Here is a 22,024-nt window from a genome sequence, read left to right on the forward strand (position 1 = left end):
ATCAACACTACCTCATTATTTTGCTCCCTTTTTTCACAACTTATTCAATTTTATATATTTCTTATTGTAGTTTATAATAATATTTTAATACATTGCAGTGAGGACCATCGGGGTCTCTCTTCCACCCATCTGAGATACTTGCCAGGAGTGCTGTGTACACAGAGCTTCAGCATTGCTAAGGATCCCGCTCATCTGTCCCACTATCTCTTTGACCTCCTACCATTAGGCAGGAGGAACCACAGCATTAGTTCAAGAACTGTTAGGATGAGAAACAGTTTCTTCCCCCAGGCTGTTACTGAACTCTCTGTCACCACCCTGGCTTATCATGTTTGATCTGTTAGTAGCGTTATACTGTTTATTTTTAACTTGTGTCATAAATGACTGTACTATTTATTTGTTGTAATATCACTTTATGTGTTGTGTCTGAGTTGTATGTACTGTGCTGTGCACCTTGGTCTGGAGGAATGTTGTTTCATTTGGAGGTATGGTTGAATGACAATAAACTTGAACTTGCACTGTATCGCTGCCACAAAACAGCAAATTTCATGGCATACGTACGCCACTGATAATAAATTTGATTCTGAGGTGTCAGGCTCTCCTCTCTGTGTGAGTCTAGGCCTGACACACTAGATCACCACTCAGTGGGTGTTCAGGCCCAGTGTTGCCGAGGGGCAGTGCTACAATCGGATGAATTGTGTCGTCAAATTATTTGGTCCTGATGGTCCAAAATGTTATTGCCCTCCATAGATGCTGCCTGACCTGAGTTCCTCCAGCATTTTGTGTGTGTTTCTGTGGATTTCCCATATCTGCAGAAAGCTTTACAAAATCAATTCAGAAATATGTGGAGCTGAGAACATAGTATCCCGAGCCCTAGCAGACAGTTCATTAGTTATTTTCCCAGTCTCGCCCTGGGGAAGCTGAAGCCCAATGTCTGTAAGGCTGGAGGCTGGAGGCTGGAGGCCGAAGATGGCCTGTCCTGAGAATAGAGGACTCTGTATTGCATTGGGTGTTGTTGTTTTGTCACTTGTGATTTGTGTTGCTCTGCCAAGCATTGTAGACATAGTACACTGGCATCAGAATGTGTGGTGAGCTGCCCCCAGCACAGCTGTGGGTGTGTTAGTTGTTAATGCAAACGACAGATTTAACTTTACGTTTCAATGTATATGTGATAAATAAATCTGAATCTGGGACATCAGAAGTGGGTGGGGACAGATCAAGAGAGTGAGGGAGTGATTCAAATACCTGTGCATCATGGGTTGTGTGAAGTCCAACCGAGACAGTCCGGGTATCACGCAATGTAGATCACATGACCCAAGGTGCTTGTTGACCATGGACATTGACCCAAAGGATGAGGACTTGGAGAGGAACCAATCTCAACTTCCACCTCATATCTCCCTCCCAAAGGACAGTCACTCTGATACAGCTTGTTCCCCACAGGGTGCACACCAGGTCTTAGACATACGCCAGGTCTTAGACATGGTCTGCATCCTAGAGTGCTTAAGGAAGTAGCCCAAGAAATAGTGGATGCATTAGTGATAATTTTTCAAAACTCGTTAGATTCTGGACTAGTTCCTGAGGATTGGAGGGTGGCTAATGTAACTCCACTTTTTAAAAAAGGAGGGAGAGAGAAACCGAGGAATTATAGACCGGTTAGCCTAACGTCGGTGGTGGGGAAACTGCTGGAGTCAGTTATCAAGGATGTGATAACAGTACATTTGAAAAGCGGTGAAATCATCGGACAAAGTCAGCATGGATTTGTGAAAGGAAAGTCATGTCTGATGAATCTCATAGAACTTTTTGAGGATGTAACTAGTAGAGTGGATAGGGGAGAACCAGTGGATGTGGTATATTTGGATTTTCAAAAGGCTTTTGACAAGGTCCCACACAGGAGATTAGTGTGCAAACTTAAAGCACACGGTATTGGGGGTAAGGTATTGGTGTGGGTGGAGAATTGGTTAGCAGACAGGAAGCAAAGAGTGGGAATAAACGGGACCTTTTCAGAATGGCAGGCGGTGACTAGTGGGGTACCGCAAGGCTCAGTGCTGGGACCCCAGTTGTTTACAATATATATTAATGACTTGGATGAGGGAATTAAATGCAGCATCTCCAAGTTTGCGGATGACACGAAGCTGGGTGGCGGTGTTAGCTGTGAGGAGGATGCTAAGAGGATGCAGGGTGACTTGGATAGGTTGGGTGAGTGGGCAAATTCATGGCAGATGCAATTTAATGTGGATAAATGTGAAGTTATCCACTTTGGTGGCAAAAATAGGAAAACAGATTATTATCTGAATGGTGGCCGATTAGGAAAAGGGGAGGTGCAACGAGACCTGGATGTCATTATACACCAGTCATTGAAAGTGGGCATGCAGGTACAGCAGGCGGTGAAAAAGGCGAATGGTATGCTGGCATTTATAGCGAGAAGATTTGAGTACAGGAGCAGGGAGGTACTACTGCAGTTGTACAAGGCCTTGGTGAGACCACACCTGGAGTATTGTGTGCAGTTTTGGTCCCCTAATCTGAGGAAAGACATCCTTGCCATAGAGGGAGTACAAAGAAGGTTCACCAGATTGATTCCTGGGATGGCAGGACTTTCATATGAAGAAAGACTGGATGAACTGGGCTTGTACTCGTTGGAATTTAGAAGATTGAGGGGGGATCTGATTGAAACGTATAAGATCCTAAAGGGATTGGACAGGCTAGATGCAGGAAGATTGTTCCCGATGTTGGGGAAGTCCAGAACGAGGGGCCACAGTTTGAGGATAGAGGGGAAGCCTTTTAGGACCGAGATTAGGAAAAAACTTCTTCACACAGAGAGTGGTGAATCTGTGGAATTCTCTGCCACAGGAAACAGTTGAGGCCAGTTCATTGGCTATATTTAAGAGGGAGTTAGATATGGCCCTTGTGGCCACGGGGGTCAGGGGGTATGGAGGGAAGGCTGGGGCGGGGTTCTGAGTTGGATGATCAGCCATGATCATAATAAATGGCGATGCAGGCTCGAAGGGCCGAATGGCCTACTCCTGCACCTATTTTCTATGTTTCTATATACACCAGGTCTCAGACACACACACACACCAGGTCTTAGACATATACACCAGGTCTCAGACACACACACACCAGGTCTGAAACACACACACACCAGGTCTCAGACACTGCTGGCGGTGGTGGTGGAGGTGGATACAATAGGATCTTTTAAGAGACTCTTAGATAGATACATAGAGCTTAGAGAATAGAGAGCTATGTGTAGGGAAGTTCTAGAGTAGGTTACATGGTCGGCACAGCACTGTGGGCCGAAGGGCCTGCACTGTAATGTACTGTTCTTGGTTCTATAAATGGAGGAATTGGGGTGTGGGAAATGGAGTGACTAGCATGGACACGATGGGTTGAATGGCCTCATTTACGGCAGAATAGCAGACTAGATTTATTTATTTAGAAATACAGCACGGAACAGGCCCTCTGCCCCAACAAGCCACCGATTTAACCCTCACCTCATCACAGGACAATTTACAATGTTACAAAATTAATGATCTTTAGGCTGTGGGGAAAAACCAGAGCACCCGGAGGAAATCCACACGCAGATGTGAGGTAACGTACAGACTTGCTTATAGAGGACGTCGGAACTGAACTGCGAACTCTGTAAGAGTCATGCTAACTGCTATGTTACCATGGCACCCACTGGGGTATGGGGAATAATTCAGCTCAGTGTTCCGGTAGAGGTGCCTTACTGGTTCGGAGAACAGCAAAGTGATTTTAGCATTCAAATGTCAGCACATCATGCAACTTTTTGATATAAACGCTGGTGACAGGGGGCCCGTGAGGAACACCTGCACATCTCCGTGTAACAAAGGAAAAAACAACAGTGTTTCTTGTCTGGAACCTGAATGGCTGGTAACATATCGCATGACAGCATTGCCAGGGTGCTGTTGGACAGTCTCTGTCTCCTGCAGGCCACATCCAATGAAATCCTGAAGTGACAGGGACAACTAGACATACAATTCATGTGAGAAACAGGGGCTGGGCTGAGAAGGTGCAGAAGACTTCCCTCGGTTATATTTACTCGACATTTTCTGCGGAACAGTGCCTGATTGCTTCAACCTCCATGGTTAGAAGGCCTTACACTGACTGTCAAAAGGTACAGCTGAACTTTAGAATGGCTGAACAGGGTAGGTAGGGACTCAGGTCATGTTGCTGATGATAAAGTCTTTCAATCTAGGGGTGGCAATCTCTGCTTTGCTCAACTGTTTTGGGCATCAACAGTGGAGATCCAACCCCCAAATCTTGACAAAATTCACCATGTACTCATAGTTCCTTAGCCCATGGACAGTATTGGACAATGTGACCACCTGAGCTGGTTCAGGCAGAAGAACCACTGTGGTACCTCTATAGTCATGACAGATAGGGGCCAGCTTAGCCCAAAGCCACATTTTGGTTCATGTTTCTGCAGGAACCTCTGTCTTTACAATCCAAGCCACCACGTTAGTGTGTAGTTTTCAGATGAGGGTGGACAGAAAAGGGAAAAATGGGAAAGCTTAGGTGGATGGCTAAAATCACACAGAAAGAAAGAACCTATGTTGGTCTCTAGTATTGGTTCCAGAAGCCTGCGGTGCATCTTGGGAAGAGAATGTTTAGGATGGGAAAGGGGATATTTAGATGGAATGGTTCATATTTAGGAACGGATGTAGATTTTAGGGTGGATGGGGATTGTAGGGTGGATGGGGATTGTAGGGTGGATGGGGATTTTTCGGTGGATGGGGATTTTTCGGTGGATGGGGATTTTAGGGTGGATGGGGATTTTAGGGTGGATGGGGATTTTAGGGTGGATGGGGATTTTTAGGGTGGATGCGGATTTTTAGAATGGGTCCTTAGATAATCAGAATGGTTACAGTATGGAAGGAGCCACTGAGATATACCAGGTTTCCCTAAGAGCAATCTATTATTCTATTCCACTACACTCTCTCCATAACCCTGCTAATTCTTTGTTTGGCTACCATCGAACTCACCTCCACTTCCACAGCGGAAAATGTGTGTACACATATGCTGAGATAAGTCTCGACATGATCCCCCTCATTACAATTACATGTAAGTCAAGAAATCAGATTTGATCAATATTCTGATCTGTTCTGAAAACGAGGATTTGTGACCCACTGCACATACAGGGGACTTCTTGTGTGGGATCATCCCCTGAAGGAGAGGTGCAGAAACCTAGGACGTAAGGGTAAGATTGACCTTGGAGTAAGTTAAAAAGTCAGCAGAACATCATGGGCATACGTAGAGTGGACAGCCAGCACCTTCTTCCCAAGACGGAAATGGCTAATACAAGGGGGTATAACTTTAAGGTGATTGGAAGAAAGTCTAGGGGGATGTCAGAGGTCATTTTTTTTTTTTTAAACAGACTGCCCTTCCAGGACTAATGGTAGAGGCAGATACGTTAGGGACATTTAAGAGACACTTAGATAGGCACATGGATGATAGAAAAATAGAGTTAGATTGATCTTAGAGTAGGCTAAAAGGTTGGCATAACATCATGGGCTGAAGGGTCTGTATTGTGCTGTAACGTTCGACGTTCAATCGTTTACTTGCAGTTCTAGAAGTCTAATAGTGTGTGGAATGTTATTTTCCTAACTAAACACAGAGAGGAAATTTCAAGGAACTATTTTCTTATAAGATGTAGAATTCATTCATGATCAGCAAGCAAATGAGTTATGAGTTTACACCTGTGCCCAATTCCTAATAACCAGTATTAATACAAGGAAGTGTTGCATTCTCTCCAACAGCCTAATCTTGAAAACTCTGAATCGGGCCACTGGACATAAAGATAAACTACCAGACCCAATGGGAGTTGCACCTCACAGGGGCAATGCTCCATTACCAGAAACTCAAACCGGAAACAAATTCATACTTGGTCAAGGGAAGTTCCAGATTATTTAGATTGAACAAAATGGAATGAACCAATTCTCTTTAAAAAATAAAAGTCCAATACCTTGAACTTTGTACAAATAAGAGTAGGAACGACATAAGGCTTAGAATAATCTCAGCTAAAATTCACAGCAGAACATGTGGAATGGAAGAATTAACAGTGAAGAAAATGGAATGAGGGCATCTCTCCACATGAAGGGTGTCCTTTGTTTTGCTTTAGCCCTGTATAATTAAATGCTATAAAAATAAAGTTACTTTATAAAGTGGTTTAAAAACCCAAGTACGAATGCTAAACTAAAAAATAAACTATTAGTAAAGTTGGCAATGGACCTGGATGGGAGCATCATACACAGAGAACGAATAAAGCAGCTTCAAAACCAGCATCAAAATTTACATAGAATACTTTTTTTTCCATTTTTTCCCTTTTTTTTTTATAATTTAGACAACACCAACCAGTAAGGGACTGGCAAGAAGACCTCAATTCGGTATAAACAAATGCAGACACATTTTTATACAAGGCTTATCTTTGTACGTTTGTTGATGATATCTCTTCTGCTTCGACTGGCGATCTAGCCTCGCTATAGCACGTCTTCCATGAAACTTGTGTCCAGGTGTTGAATCAGCACTCGCAGGAAGGACATTTCTTTCCGAGTGTTCTCGAATATTATCCTGGGGTTGTTGGACTGGCAGCGCAGACAGTTGGGCGCCATGACCATTGCCAGGTTGTTGGCGTCCATCTTGGTAACAGAGACGTTGGCTGGCTGGGCAAAAATCTGATTGCCAGTGGTCGAGGAGAGAGGGGAAAACACAATTAGTAAGACCATAAGACATAGGAACAGAATTAGGCAGTTTGGCCCATCGAGTGTGCTCTGCCATTCAATCAAGGCTGATTTATTATCCCTCTCAACCCCACTGTCCTGCCTTCTCCTCATAACCTTTGACACCCTTACTAATCAAGAACCTATCAACCTCTATTTTAAATATGACTTGGCCTCCACAGCCGTCTGTGGCAATATGTTCCACAGATTCGCAACCCTCTGGCCAAAGCAATTCTTCCTCATCTCTGTTCTAAAAGGGAACCCTTCTATTCTGAGGCTGTGCCCTAGAGTCTCCCATTCTATCTTGGCCATTCAATATTTGATCAATTTTAGTGAGATCCCTCCTCATTTTTCTAAGTTCCAGCAACTACAGGCCCAGAGCCACCAAACTCTCCACATAAGTTCACCCTTTCACTCCCAGAATAATTCTCGTGAACCTCCTCTGGACTCTCTCTGATGCCAGCATATTCCTTCTCAGATTAAAGGCCCAAAACTGCTCACCAATGAGCACATTTACAAGGTGCACTGCCACAAGAAAGCAGCATCTATCATTGCAGATCAGCACCATCCAGCCCATGCTCTCTTCTCACCGCTACCATCAGGTAGGAGATACAAGATACAAGAGCCTTAGGTTCTGTGGAATAACTTTGGATGTTGCAACTTGTCCAAGTGTGGTCTGACCAATGCCTTACAAAGCCTCAGCTATGCTAGTCCTCTCAAAATGGATGCTAACGTTGTGTTTTCCCTCTGTGGCATCTAAAAGTGCTGATTTCTTAGTTCTTCCAACTTGTGATCAGTTCAGAGTGCCATACATCAGGTAAACAGGCCCTTCGGCCCACTGAGTCTATGCTGACCATCAACCACCCATTTACACTGATCCCATTTTTTAATTTTCCATTCCCATCACCGGATCCTACCACTTGCATCCATACTAGGGACAAGTTAAAACACCTTGTGTTGTTCCACAGAACTGAATGCACTTGTACCTTCGGCCCAATAGCTGTAGTGAGAAGACAGCTTAGCCTGGATGGTGGGGGTCCTTGATGATGGATGCTGCTTTCGTGTGCTGGTGCTCCTAGTAAACGTGCTCATTGGTGGGGAAGGTATGCCTGTGATGGACTGGGCTTATCCTCCACCCTATCTGAGTTTTTCCATTCCTGGGAATTGCTGTTTTTATACCAGGCCAGGATGTGATCATTTAAGGATATTCTCCTCTGTACACTTATAGAAGTTTGTCAGAGTTTTAGATGACTTGCCAAATCTGTACAAACTTTTAAGTAGAGATGCTGTTGTGTTTTCTTTGCAATGACACTAAGGTGCTGGTCACAGGACAGATACGTTGATGCCAGTGAGTTTAAAGTTACTGACCCTCTCCACCTCTGTATCCCTAATGAGGACTGGTTTGTGGACACTTGTAGCCAATAATCACCTCTTTGGTTTGGCTGATGCTGAGCGAGAGGTTTAAGCAGTATCTTACAAAGTTTCATCCTAATTCCTTGCCCTGTTTTTCCATGGCTCTGTTTCTAACGTCTGGACCCCTTGTGCCTCATTAACCATTTTATTGACTTGCTGTGCTGTTCCATTTTCAATGAATTCTGCACAGATGCTCGCCGGTCTGTTGAGCCTTTTTGGACTTGTGCCCCCCAGTTTGTATTACCTCATCTCATCCACCCACCAAAATGAAACAGTTCTTTCAAGGATCCCACCCACCCAGGACACTCTGCCTTCTGCCTCCTTCCATTGGGCAGAAGATACAAAGGCTTGTGGGCACGTACCACTAGGCTGAAGGACAGCTTCTATCCCACTGTTATAACACTATTGAATGATCCTCGTTTGGTAAATAGACCCCTGAGTGTCCTCACGATCTCCCTCATTGTTGCTTTGCGTCCTATTGTCTGCCTGCACTACACCACTGCACTTGCTTTGTAACCGTAACACTTCGTTCTACGCTCTCTTACTGCTTTCCCTTGTACTCCCTCAACGCACTGTTGTGATGAAATGATCTGTGTGGCTGGCGCACTAACCTATTGTAAGTTTTCCACTGTACTTTGGTAGATTTGACAATAATAAACCAATTCCTGGGTGACAGGGTGAAAGGAGATGTAAGGCGCTCCTTCACTCCGCTAGCCTGCAGGCCACCCTTGGGCAAGGTGTAGCACCTGCTTAGCCCCCAGATCATTGTCACGTGAAACCACGGGAACAGGTGGTGGATGGTCGTACGAGCAGCTGGTGCAGATCACAAGTCCTGATTATGTGACCCCTGACATGAAGAGTATTGATAATGGCTGGGGTCATCTGCCTTGTAAAGATTCTGCCCAGAAGAAGGCAATGGCAAACCACTTCTGTAGAAAAATTTGCCAAGAACAATCATGGTCATGGAAAGAGCATGATCACCCATATCATATGACACGGCACATAACGAACAAATGAAACCAATTCCAATTCTAAATCTGATTGCAAATGCCAATTAACTTTACTAATGTTGGGGAGTAAGCACAGCCTACAGGGGGAAGAAGCTGGAGGTCCACGAGCCAGTCCTCATCTGGGGATTGCAGAGAGTCAGTAGCTTTACATTCCTTGGCGTTAACAGATCAGAGGATCTGTCCTGGGACAGGCATATAAGCATCATCAAAAGGACTTCTACTTCCTTAGAAATTTACGTAGATTCGGCATGTCACCAAAAACTTTGACAAGCTTCTATAGATGCACAGTGGAGAGCATCCTAAATGGTTGCATGATTGCCTACAACAGAAATACTAATGCCCAGGAATAGAAAAAGTCTACAGAAAGTAGTGCATACAGATCAGTAGATCACAGAGAGTACATTTACCCACCACTGAGTACTGTAGATTTACGAGAGGCGCTGTCAAAAGAAAGCAGCATCCATCATCAAAGATCCCCACCATCCAGGCCATGCACTTTTCTTGCAACTACGAGGAAGAGGTATAGGAGCTTCAGGACCCACACCACCAGGTTCGGGAACTGTTATTACCCCTTGACCATCAGGCTCCTGAACCAACGTGGATAACTTCACTCACCATTACTCTAATCTGATGCTACAAGCTGCTCTTTACAACTCATATTCTCAGTTTTGTTTTTATTTGTCTTGTTTGCTCATTGGTGTTTGTCAGCCTTTGTCTGCTTATGCATAGTTTTTCATAAATTCTATTGTTTTTCTTTTCCCTGTAAATGCCTATAAGAAAATGAATCTCAAGGTAGCATACGTACTATGATAATAAATTTACTTTGAAAGGAGGGAACTTACAAAGTTGTTACTGGGACTTGAGCACCTGCGTTACAGGGAAAAGTTGAATAGGTGAGGACTTTATTCCTGGAGTGCAGGAGAATGAGAGAAGATGTGTACAAAATTATGAGGGAAAAAGATAGGGTAAATGCAAGCAGGCTTTTTCCACTGAGGTTGGGTGGGACTAGAAATAGAGGTCATCAGTTAAGGGTGAAAGGTGAAAATTTTAATAGCAACCTGAGGGGGATCTTCTTCACTCAGAGGGTGGTGTGAGTGTAGCGTGGAATGAGCTGTCATCCCAAGTTGTAGGTGCAGGTTCGGTTGAAACATTTAAAAGAAGTTTGGGTAAGTTCATGGATGAGAGGAGTATGGAGGGCTATGGTCTGGGTGCAGGTCGATGGGAACAGGCAGAATAACAGTTCCCTATGGACTAGAGAGACCAGAAGACCTTTATGTGAGCTTTAGCACTCTATGACTCTGAAATTTTGAGATGTTTCTTGCTGAGATAAGGAAAGCTGTTCTAACCAGAAACTTGCAATGCTAGTGGGTGATGGTTGTGGCTCTTTGGCTGAAGCGGGCAATTGGCCACATTAAGGGCCGGGTCTAGCCTCTTACCTCTTCTTCTCACCTGCCCCCTCCTTCCCTTTCTCCCATGGTCCACTCTCCTCTCCAATTAGATGCCTTCTTCTCCAGCTCTTTATCTTTCCCACCTATCGCTTCCCAGTTTCTTACTTCATCCCCTCTCCCTCATCCCGCTAGCTTTACCTATCGCATTCTAACTTGTCCTTCTTCCCCTCCCGCCACCTTCTCATTCTGGCTTCTTCCCCCTCCCTTTCCGGTCCTGATGAAGCATCTTGGCCTGAAACATCGACCGTTTATTTATTTCCATAAATGCTGCCTGACCCGTGGAGTTTTCCCACCATTTTGAGGGTGTTGCTTCAGGGCTGGGTGGTGTTATGACTAGGGTTTTACCTGGAGAAACCGGATGAGGTAACCGAGGACCAGGCGGTTGAGCTTGGGCAAGGAGTGGACGACGGCGATGGCTGCCTCCGGGTTCTCGTAGTGAGTGATCGACTGCTCGTAAAATTCGTGTGGGATGAGTGGATCCTCCAGTTCACGGTACCACAATTTCAACAACGAAGCTGTCAGAAAGTGTCACAGAGAAGAAGAACGAAGTGAGGAAATCCCATTTCAGTCTGTTTTCAGGTTTCAGTACCGTCAGCTGTATACAGACACCAGGTTCCACATACTCACTGATCCACATACTCAGAGACCACTTTATTAGGTACACCTGTACTCCTGCTTGTTAATGCAAATATCTAATCAGCCGATCATGTGGCAGCAACTCAATGCATAAATGCATGCAGACATGGTCAAGAGGTTCAGTTGTTGTTCAGCCCAAACACCAGAATGGGGAAGAAATATAATCTAAGTGACTTTGGCCATGGAATTATTGTTGGCGCCAGTTGGGGTGATATGAGTATCTCAGAAACTGCTGATCTCCTGAGATTTTCACATACAACACTCTCTAGAGTTTACAGAGAATGGTGTGAAAAATAAAAAAAACATTTAGCGAGCAGCAGTTCTGTGGGTGAAAATACCTTGTTAATGAGAGACGTTGGAGGAGAATGACCAGACTGGCAACAGTAAAGGCTGATTTATACTTGTACGTACTAGCTTACGCCATAGCCTACGCTAGTGGGATACGCCGTTGTGAGCATTTATACTTGTGCGTTGGTGTGTCTGCATCTCTCTGCAATTCACCGCCAAAACACTAGTTGGCGGTGGGGTTTCTATGCCACTGTGTTGAGTTTCTTCATGTTGAAACTCAACACGAAGAAACTCAAACTTCAAACAACGGTGACTGAAACTGAAGGAGGGTGAATTTTCTGTGCTTGTCCAGCCACTGAGAGACATGGACGAGGAAATGCATTTCAAATATTTTCGGATGTCGGCAGGTAGATCTGACGATTTGGTTCATCGTCTCCAAACATTTATTTCGCATCAGTGTACGCACAGTATACTCAGAGACTGGCAATCACCATTCGAGTTTCAGCTTCAGGTGGAAGTCAACAGGCTGTAGCAGCTAGCTACAAACTGGCGTCAAGCACAGGGTCCTCCATAACTTTGGAGGTCTGTAAAGCTTTATGGAACACATTGTAGCCAGAGTTCCTTCCCTGCCCTTCAGTAACCCAATGGGAAGCTATTGCAGCGTAGGAGGAAATGCGATGCTACCAAGCGGACCAGTCACAGTTGTTGCGGTCTGCGTCTCCGTGACGCGTAATTACATTTTTGGGGAGGTGCGCGTCAGGCTACGGCGTAGCGTACGGTGTAGGGTACGCGGCTACGCCATACCTAGGGCATCGATTTCACGCACAAGTATAAATTGGCCTTAACTCACCACATGTTACAATAGTGGTGTGCAGAAGAGCATCTCTGAACACACAATATGTTGAACCTTGAAGTGAATGGGCTATAGAAGAAGACCGGGAACGTACACTCAGCAGCCACTTTATTAGATGTAGGAGGTACCAAATAAAGCGGCCACTAAATTATCTGACACCTTAAATGCAAAACAAAATCCCTGGGCTTTGTTGGAGCTTAATAATCCAAATTACTTGACAGGGACATAAAGAGGCCATCAGCATTAACAGTAAATATTACTCAGAATTATATATGTAGAATTAATTACAAAGTAATTATAGATGAGGTATTGACCAGACAGAGAGATCCTGCAGGATTTTCAACGGATTAATTACAGAAGGCCCTTTCAAATCTTCTAACAGAACTTGAGATAAAGCTCCAGTGAGGAAAAAATAAACCATCTTTTCTCTCAGCATGAAGGGGTTTTCTATCAAGTGAAACAATCAGGAGTTTATTTTATCCCTGGGAGTCACAACAAGGCTGCAGTGAGCTGTTGCTGCAGTCTGTTCAGTCTGTTGTAGTCGAGCTTGAGATCACACTATGGTTTAGGTACAGCTAACCCAGAGGCTTTTACATGTTCCAGAAAACAATCATTTGTATCAATACAGAACTGTTAACATTGTAGAAACTGCCAAGGTAATTCAGAGGCAGTAACAGGATGAGAGATAACAGTGGGTCACCAAGATCTAAAGCTAGGGGTAGGTGTTAAGGAAGGAAGAGAGGGCAACAGAGAGAGGAGGGAGGGAAGGAGAAAGGGAGAGAAGGAGAGAGGGAGGGAGAGAGACAGAGTGAGATATAGATATATAGAGAGGGGGAGAGAGGGGGGAGAGAGGGGGGGGGAGAGGGGGGGAGGAGGGGGGAGAGGGGGGGAGGAGGGGGGGAGGGGGGGGAGAGAGGGGGGGGAGGGGGAGAGAGGGGGGAGAGGGGGGAGAGAGGGGGGAGAGAGGGGGGGAGGGGAGAGGGGGGGAGGAGGGGGGGAGGGGGGGGGGAGGGGAGAGAGGGGGAGAGAGGGGGAGAGAGGGAGAGAGGGGGGGGGAGAGAGGGAGAGGGAGGGAGGGGGGAGGGGGGAGAGAGAGGAGGGGGAGAGGGGGGAGGGGGGGGGGGGGGGAGAGAGAGGGGGGAGGGGGGGGAGGGGGGGAGAGAGGGGGGAGGGGAGAGGGGGGAGAGAGGGGGGAGGAGGGGGGAGAGAGGGGGAGAGGGGGGGGAGGGAGGGGGGGGAGAGGGGGGGGGGGGAGGAGGGGGGAGAGGGGGGGGGGGGGGGGGGAGAGGGGGGGAGAGAGGGAGGAGGGAGAGAGGGGGGGAGAGGGGGGGGGGAGGGGGGGAGAGGGGGGAGAGAGAGGGGGGGGGAGAGAGGGGGGGAGGAGAGGGGGGAGAGGGGGGGGAGAGAGGGGGGGAGAGAGGGGGGAGAGAGAGGGGGGAGAGAGAGGGGGAGAGAGAGGGGGGGAGAGAGGGGGGAGAGAGGGGGGAGAGAGAGAGGGAGGAGAGAGGGGGAGAGAGAGGGGAGAGAGAGAGAGAGGGGGGAGAGAGGGGGAGAGAGAGGGGGAGAGAGAGGGGGAGAGAGAGGGGGAGAGAGAGGGAGGAGAGGAGGAGAGGAGGGGAGAGAGAGGGGGAGAGAGAGGGAGGAGAGAGAGGGGGGAGAGAGAGGGGGAGAGAGAGGGGGAGAGAGAGGGGGAGAGAGAGGGAGGGAGGGGAGAGAGGGGGAGAGAGAGGGGGAGAGAGAGAGAGAGAGAGAGAGAGAGAGAGAGAGAGAGAGAGAGAGAGAGAGAGAGAGAGATAGTTGGAAGAGAAGGGGTGAACTACAGAGTCCAGACAGCAGACAACTAAAACTATCCTGCTATTTAACAAGATACTGTTTACACAATGAATAGCAACAAGTAATGAGAACAGAGGGACCTCAACATGAATGTCCACTAATCCCCGAGGCAGCAATACAGGTAGACAAGTTAATTACCAAGGCAGACTGGATACTTCCCTTCATTAATTGGGGCACAGAATATAAGAGCAGAGAGGTTATGTTTTGGTGTTAGGCCACAGGTGGATTATTGTGTGCTCACTCCACTACAGGAAGCACGTGACTGCACTGAGGAGGGTGCAGAGGAGCTTTACTGAGATTTATGGGATGGAACATTTCAGTTCTGTAAGGGTTGGTACTGGGACTGGCTCTTTTCATGTTGCATGTCAATAATTTGCATGACAGAATTGATTGATTTGTGGAGGGGTTGGTAGTGTCGAGGAAGCAGGGTGTCTGCAGAACGACTTGGATAGTTTAAGAGGGGCAAGGAAGCGTAGGGAAGTGTATGGTCATGCATTTTGGTAGAAGGAATAAAGATGCATACTATTTTCTAAATGGGGAGCAAATTTGGAAATTGGAAGTTTGGAACTTGGATACCTGATAGTATCTAGATTATGAGAGGGATAGACAGGGTATAGGGTAGATAAGGTCTTTCTCAGGAGATAGAATTGTCAAGTATTGGAGGGCATCACATTAAGATGAGAGGGGAAAAGTTTAAAGGAGATTTGAGAAGCAAGTTTTTTTTGAACACAGAGTGTGAGGTGACTGGAATGGGCTGCCAGAGGAAATGATGGATAGAAGTATGACAGTAATATTGAGAGGCATTTAGATGCATACATGAATGGTGGGTATGGAGGAACATGGAGCATGGATAGGCAGATGGGATTCACTTAAATTGGGTCGTGGTCAGTATAGACATTGTGGGCTGAAGGGCCTGTTCCTATGCTAGTAGTGTAGTGCTTAGCGCGATGCTGCTATAGCTCAGGGAGTCAGAACTCAGAGTTCAATTCCAGTGCTGTCTCTAAGGAGGTTGGATGTTCTTCCTGTGACAGTGTGGGTTTCCTCCCACAGTCCTTTGATTTCTCAAGTGCCTTTGATACCATACAGCCCTCATTGCTGGGAGGAAAGCGCCTTTCAATGCAGGTTGGCAGTTCCATTCTATCCCGGATAATGGACTATCTGAATGGCAGACCACAGTTTGTGCAGCTTCAAGCTTTGTGTCAGACGGAAGACCATAAGACATATGAGCAAGATTAGGCCATTCAGCCCATTGAGTCTGCTCCACCATTCCTGGCTGATCCTGGATCCCACTCAACCCCATACACCTGCCTTCTTACCATATCCTGTGATGCCCTGACCAATCAGGAAATGATCAACCTCCGCTTAAAGTACACACACAGGCCTGGCCTCCACTGCAGTCTGTGGCAGAGCATTCCACAGATTCACTGCTCTCTGGCTAGACAAACTCATCTCCATTTTAAAGGGCTGCTCCTCAATTTTGAGGCTGTGCCCTCTATATCTGGATACCCCCAGAATCCTTCCACAGCCACCCTATCTAGTCCTTTCAACATCGGACAGGTTTCTTTTTCTTTTTTTGTTTGGCGTGTGCCTGCGTGTGTGCGAGTCTGTGTGTGTGTGTCTGCGTGTGTGTCCATGATGACTTTTCATGGCTTTTACAAGGGGGGGAGGGGGAGGGGGGAGGGGGAGGGGAGAGAGGGAGGGGGAGAGAGGGAGGGGGAGAGAGGGAGGGGGAGAGAGGGAGGGGAGAGAGAGGGAGGGGAGAGAGAGGGAGGGGAGAGAGAGGGAGGGGAGAGAGAGGGAGGGGAGAGAGAGGGAGGGGAGAGAGAGGGAGGGGAGAGAGAGGGAGGGGAGAGAGGGAGGGGAGAGAGGGAGGGGAGAGAGAGGGAGGGGAGAGAGGGAGGGGGAGAGAGGGAGGGGGAGAGAGGGAGGGGGAGAGAGACTGAGTGGCTCGCCACTCCTCACACAGACATTTTCTCAGTATTTTTCCCTTTTTTATTTTACGAGGTCGAGTTGCGATCTCGACACTCAACCCAGCACGGATGGAGAGCGTACTCGGGGGGCAGACCCGACTGGTTTTGAACCCGGGAACGGAGGTTCCCGGGTCTGGTGCCGATGTCATTGTGCCACCAGCCGGCCCAACATTCGCTAGGTTTCAATGAGATCCCCACGCATTCTTCTAAATTCCAGTGAGTACAGGCCCAAAGCTGCCAAAAGCTTCTTACATGTTAACCCCTTCATTCCTAGAATCATCCCCGTGACCTCCTCCGGACTCTCTCCAATGACAACACATCCTTTCTGAGATATGGGACCGAAAATTGTTGACAATACTCTAAATGCGGCCTGACTAGTGTCTTATAAAGGCTCAGTATTATCTCCTCTATTCCCCTTGAAATAAATACCAATGTTGCATTTGCCTTCTTTACCACAGACTCTACCTGTAAATTAACCTTCTGGGAGTCCTGCACGAGGTCCCTCTGCACCTCTGATGTTTGAACATTCTCCCCATTTAGATAATAGTCTGCACTATTGTTCCTTTTACCTAAACATTTCCCCACATTGTATTCCATCTGCCACTTTTTTTGCCCATTCTTCCATTTCGTTCAAGTCCTGCTGCAATCACATTGCTTCCTCAGCACTACCTACCCCTCCACCTATTTTCGTACTCTGCAAATTTTGCCACAAAGCCATCAATTCCATTATCCAAATCACTGACAAACAATGTGAAAAGCAGCGGTCCCAATACTGACCCCTGAGAACACCACTAGTCACCGGCAGCCAACCAGAAAAGGCTCCTTTTATTCCCACTCACTGCCTCCTGAATGTCAGCTATTCTGCTATCCATACCAGTATCTTTTCTGTAACGCCAGGCAAGATTTCCCTTTACAGAAACCATGCTGCCTTTGACTTATTTTATCAAGAGTCTCCAAGTACCTCAAAACCTTATCCTTAATAATAGACTCCAACACTTACCCAACTAAGGTAAGATTAAGTGGCCTATAATTTCCTTTCTTTTGCTTTCCTCCCTTCTTAAAGAGTGGAAAGACATTTGCAATCTTTCTGTCTTCCGGGACCATGCTAGAATCAAGTGATTCTTGAAAGATCATGACCAATGCACCCATTATCTCTTCAGCAACCTCTCTCAGGACTCTGGGATGTAGTCCATCTCACCCAGGGGACTTATCCACCTTAAGACCTTTGAGTCTGCCTAGCATTTTCTCCTTTTGAACAGCAATGGCACCCACTCTTGCTCGCTGACACTCACGGATCTCTGGCACACTGCTAGTGTCTTCCACAGTGAAAACAGATGTAAAGTACCCATTAAGTTCATCTACCATTTCTTTGTCCCCCATTACAACCTCACCAGCATCATTTTCCAGTGGTCCAATATGAACTCTCACCTCCCTTTTACTCTTTATATAACTAAAAAAACTCTGGTATCCTGCTTTATATTATTGGCTAGTCTGCCCTCATATTTCACTTTTTCCCTTCTTATAGCTTTTTAATTGCCTTTGGTTGGATTTTAAAAGCTTCCCAATCATCCAACTTCCCACTCACTTTTGCTACCTTATGTTACAAGAACCAACACTTATATGCCCTTTCCGTGGCTTTTATGCAGTCCTTAACTTCCTTTGTCTGCCACGGTTGTTTATCCCGGCCATTTGCGAACTTCTTCATCTGCAGAACATATCTATCCTGCACCTTGTGATCTATTCCCAGAAACTCCAGCCATCTCTGCTCTGCTGTCAGTATCCTCCTCCAATCCACCTGGGCAAACTCCTCTCTCATGCCTCTGTAATTCCCTTTATTCCATTGTGATACTGATACATTTGACTTATGCTTTTCCCTCTCAAACTGCAGTATGAATTCAATCATATTATGATCACTGCCTCCTAAGGGTTCCTTTATGTTAAGCTCCCTAATAAGATCTGGGCTATTATACAACACCCAATCTAGCTCTTTACTCTGTCTGCATTTGGATCCAATCATTGGCTTGTCCTTCCTTACATTCATGTTACACCCATCATCTGCTTGTAAACCTGCTGGCTCATCCTCATCTCTATCATACAGGTTCCCATCCCCCTGCCATATTAGTTCAACCACTCCCAACAGCTCTAGTAAACCTGTCTGCAAGAATTTTGGCCCCCCTTGGTTTCAAGTGCAACCCGTCCCTTTTGTACAGGTCCCACCTACCCCAGAAGAGATCCCAATTATCCAGAAATCTGAATCCCTGCCTCCTGCTCTAATTCTTCAGCCTCATATTTATCTGCCACCTCATTCTATTCCTACCCTCACTGTCGCATGGCACAGGCAACAACCCTAAGATTACCACCCGATAAGTAGCACTGGGGCCCCACAGGGGACTGTATTGGCTCCCTTCCTGTTTACCCCGTATACCTCGGACTTTAGATACAACATTGAGTCACGTCGTCCTCAGAAATTATCTAATGACTCAGCAAGAGAGGACAGGAGTTTGAATACAGGGCATGGGTGGAGGAATTTGTCAAATGATGCAAGCTGGATTGTCTGTTGCTCAGTATCAGTAAGACAAAGAGACGGTGATGGACTTTAGGAAGACTAACTCTGCACTGCATTGCTCCCTGCTTTACTAGTGGTGAGGATGTGGATGTGGTGAGGGCCTACAAGTACCTGGGGGTGCACCTGGATGACAGACTTGAGTGGAGTACCAACACAAAGGCTGTGTACAAGAAGGGTAAGAGTGGCACCTACTTCCTGAGGACACTGAGGTCCTTTGTAGTATGCAGGCCTCTCCTTCACATGCTCTACCAGTCTGCTGTTGCCAGTACAGTCTTCTATATGGTGGTGTGCTGGGGCAATGGCATCAATACAGGGAATGCCAACAGGCTCAATAAACTGATAAGAAAGGCTGGCTCTGTTATAATCAAACTGGTCACACTGGAGGCTATGGTAGAACAAGACACCCTATGGAAAATTCTGGACAATATTCTTCACCCTTTGCATGCCACCTTGGCTGAACAGAGGAGCACTTTTGGTAAAAGAATAAGACAACTGTGCTGCCCTGAAGAGCTCTATATGAGATAATTCTTTCCCTCGGCATCAGGCTCTATAATGAGTCAACATAGAACCAGGAAAGTGATGACCTCCTCCAATCAGACTGTCTCAGGTAACTTATTTTTTTATTCTTACTTCTCTACTAATATTTGTATATTTGTATATCTGTGCACTTGTAATGGTACTGTGACACTGTAACTTCCTTTGGGATCAATAAGGTATCTATCTCTCAATCACAGACGTACTGGCTGTAGGTTAATTGGTCATTGTATATTGGCCCATGATTTGGCTCGGGTTAAATGGAGGATTGCCGGGTGGTGCGGCTCAAAGGGCTGGAAGGGCCGATGCTGCACTGTATCTCAATAAAAAAGTAGTTTGTTATTGTAAATCGTCCTGTGATTAGGCTAGTATTAAATAGCTAAGTTACTAGGTGATGCAACTCATTTGGCAAAAGGTCCTGTTCCGTGCCATAGCTTTAAATAAATAAATTAAAAAAATGAAAACATGTTCTCTGAAATCAAGTCCCAATCCTGCTGAAGGCAGCTGCTGCAGCCCTAATTTGCCCATCCACATTTCTGCCGAGATTGTGACTTCACTCACCACAATTCCACAGCCTAGACTCATTTTCAATGACTCTGCAACCCATGTTCTCAGTATCTCTTTGTACACTGTTTGTCCTCTTATGTGCACTGGTTATTTGTCAGTCTTTGTTGATATATAGATTTTCATAAATTCTATTGTATAACTTTCCCACAACCTATGGACTCACACCCAAGGGCTCTACAACTCATATTCTCAATACTATCTGTTTGTTTGTTTATTTATTTATCTATTTATTTACTTATTTTTGTATTTGCACAATTTGTCTTCTTTTGCACATTGGCTGTTTGTCAGTCTTTGTGTGTAGTTTTGATTCTATTGTATTTCTTTGTTCTACTGTGAATGCCTGTAAGAAAATGAATCCCAGGGAGTATATGGTGATATACATGTACTTTGATAATAAATTTGGTTCCTTGAGGTTGATGCAGTTGGGGTGGTAATGGGGACAAGCTCCCACTGCCTATTAAATGCTCCCACTAGCATGCTTTCAAGTAGCCTCTGACAACCAAGTCCAGCTCCTGGCCTTCACAGGTGGCTTAGCTATTAAGCCCGGCAGAACTGTTTCTACTGACAGGAGAAGGGGGGTTACTGGTGCCTTAAAACCAGTCACTCCAGGCAGATGGGGCTCATCAGCTGTGGTTGGCAGCTCATCTAGGAGAAGGATAACTCTGATTTCTAACTTCTGCTGCCTTGTAGCTATACTCACTCATGGTGAAGGGTTCGTGAGCAAACCCCAAGAAAAATCCGCAGCTGGAGTCCCTAAGGCAGTCCTATGTTGAGTTGACTGTTGACTGGCAACTCCTGCGATGCTGCTGATACCAAACTGTTCCTCTGGATTCATCAGATGCGTGGAGATGGGGAGTTTGCTACATGGGCAACAGCTTGCTCTCCATATCGTACTACCCAGGCTTGCATATCTAGACAGCTAGGACACAACATCCATGGTCAGCTCTGACTAACAGAGGTTTCAGAGTATAAATTTACTTTGAACTTTGAAATGTTTGCAACTCCGCCATGGACAGTCCCAAGCCCGGCTGTGAAAGGAGGAGGTTTGGGCATGGGGCTAGCAACCCATCCTGCAAAAACCCAGAGCTACAGAAACACCAACAGAAGCTCATCTTTTCCTGGGAGAGAAGAGATCCAAGAAGATGGGCTACATCTAGGGACAATTGGAAGGACAGAAGACTCTAGCAAGCTGCTGTTGGCAGCCTATGCCCCAGTAGGGTTGATGGGCGTTGAAATGCTTGTAAGAAAATGAATCTCAGAGTAGTATATGGCAACATACACGTACTTTGATAATACATTTACTTTGACTTTGAGATACCTTCGCACACATCTAATCTGGCAGAGAGGGGAAGGTAAGTGATGTGCTGCTCGCTGCATGTCTACACCTAACGAGGAAAGAGAATCTTCTCTGGGACCTAAAGAGTTATTACAAAAGCAAGAATCAAAATCACAGCAGGAATTCTAAGCAGCTGCCTAACTAATTGCATCAGCGCTGTACAGTTACTTAATTCCTTCAAATGCAAAGCAACTCCTTCTGAGCTAATAGTGTCTCGGGGGACAGCAGATGCCAAAAGGTGCCTTATATTTAATTTGTTAAGAGTGACAACAAAGCAGCAGCTTCTTTAATAGTGCACACTTCGAACAGAAGAAAAGCAATGTAATGTCGCACCATTTCTGAGCGTACCGCGCTCTCATCTCTAGCAGGATGACACGATTGCCGTTCTATTTTCAATGCAGCTGCTGCTAGTTTCTCTGAGTGATTGTCCTCACTGCAATCTACTTTGGAAGGCAAAATCTGCTTCCCTTCTTTCCCTGCCATCTCCCCCTCATGAAGGCACAGTCCCCACAGGAAGAACAATACTGTTCTGACTGCTGTTGTCTCTGCTATTCCCCTGCCTGATTCGGCGAAGAATTTTATTTTATTTATATTATTCAGCAGGAAAGGCCCGTCTGGCACACTGACCTGTGCCACCCAGCAAACCATCTATTTAACCCAAGCCTAATCGAAGGGCAATCAACCCACCAATTAACCTACGAACCAGTATGTCTTTGGACTGTGGGAGGAAACTGGAGCACCCAGGAGAAACTCACGCAGTTATGGGGAGAATGTACAAACTCCTTACAGACGGCACTGGAATTGAACTCTGAGCTGCAATAGCATTGTGCTAAACAGAG

General features: G+C 46.1%; 1 protein-coding gene across 15 annotated transcripts in view; it reads right to left on the reverse strand.

The window, feature by feature from the left end:
* Positions 1 to 22,024, reverse strand: part of arhgap39 (Rho GTPase activating protein 39) — a 722,701-nt gene that overhangs the window by 23,647 nt on the left and 677,030 nt on the right. For 14 of the 15 annotated variants that reach the window (XM_063044607.1, XM_063044609.1, XM_063044605.1 and 11 more), the window contains 2 exons: positions 10,948 to 11,117; positions 6,446 to 6,686 (listed from right to left, as the gene is read on the reverse strand). In XM_063044607.1, the coding sequence (XP_062900677.1) occupies positions 6,492 to 6,686; positions 10,948 to 11,117 (365 nt within the window). In that variant the 3' untranslated portion in view covers positions 6,446 to 6,491. Of the gene's footprint in view, positions 1 to 6,445; positions 6,687 to 10,947; positions 11,118 to 22,024 lie in introns of those variants that run through there. The other variant, XM_063044619.1, reaches the window with a different exon arrangement.

This window comes from Mobula hypostoma, chromosome 3 (assembly GCF_963921235.1).
Source record: "Mobula hypostoma chromosome 3, sMobHyp1.1, whole genome shotgun sequence".
In the NCBI taxonomy this organism is placed as follows: Eukaryota; Metazoa; Chordata; class Chondrichthyes; order Myliobatiformes; family Myliobatidae; genus Mobula; species Mobula hypostoma.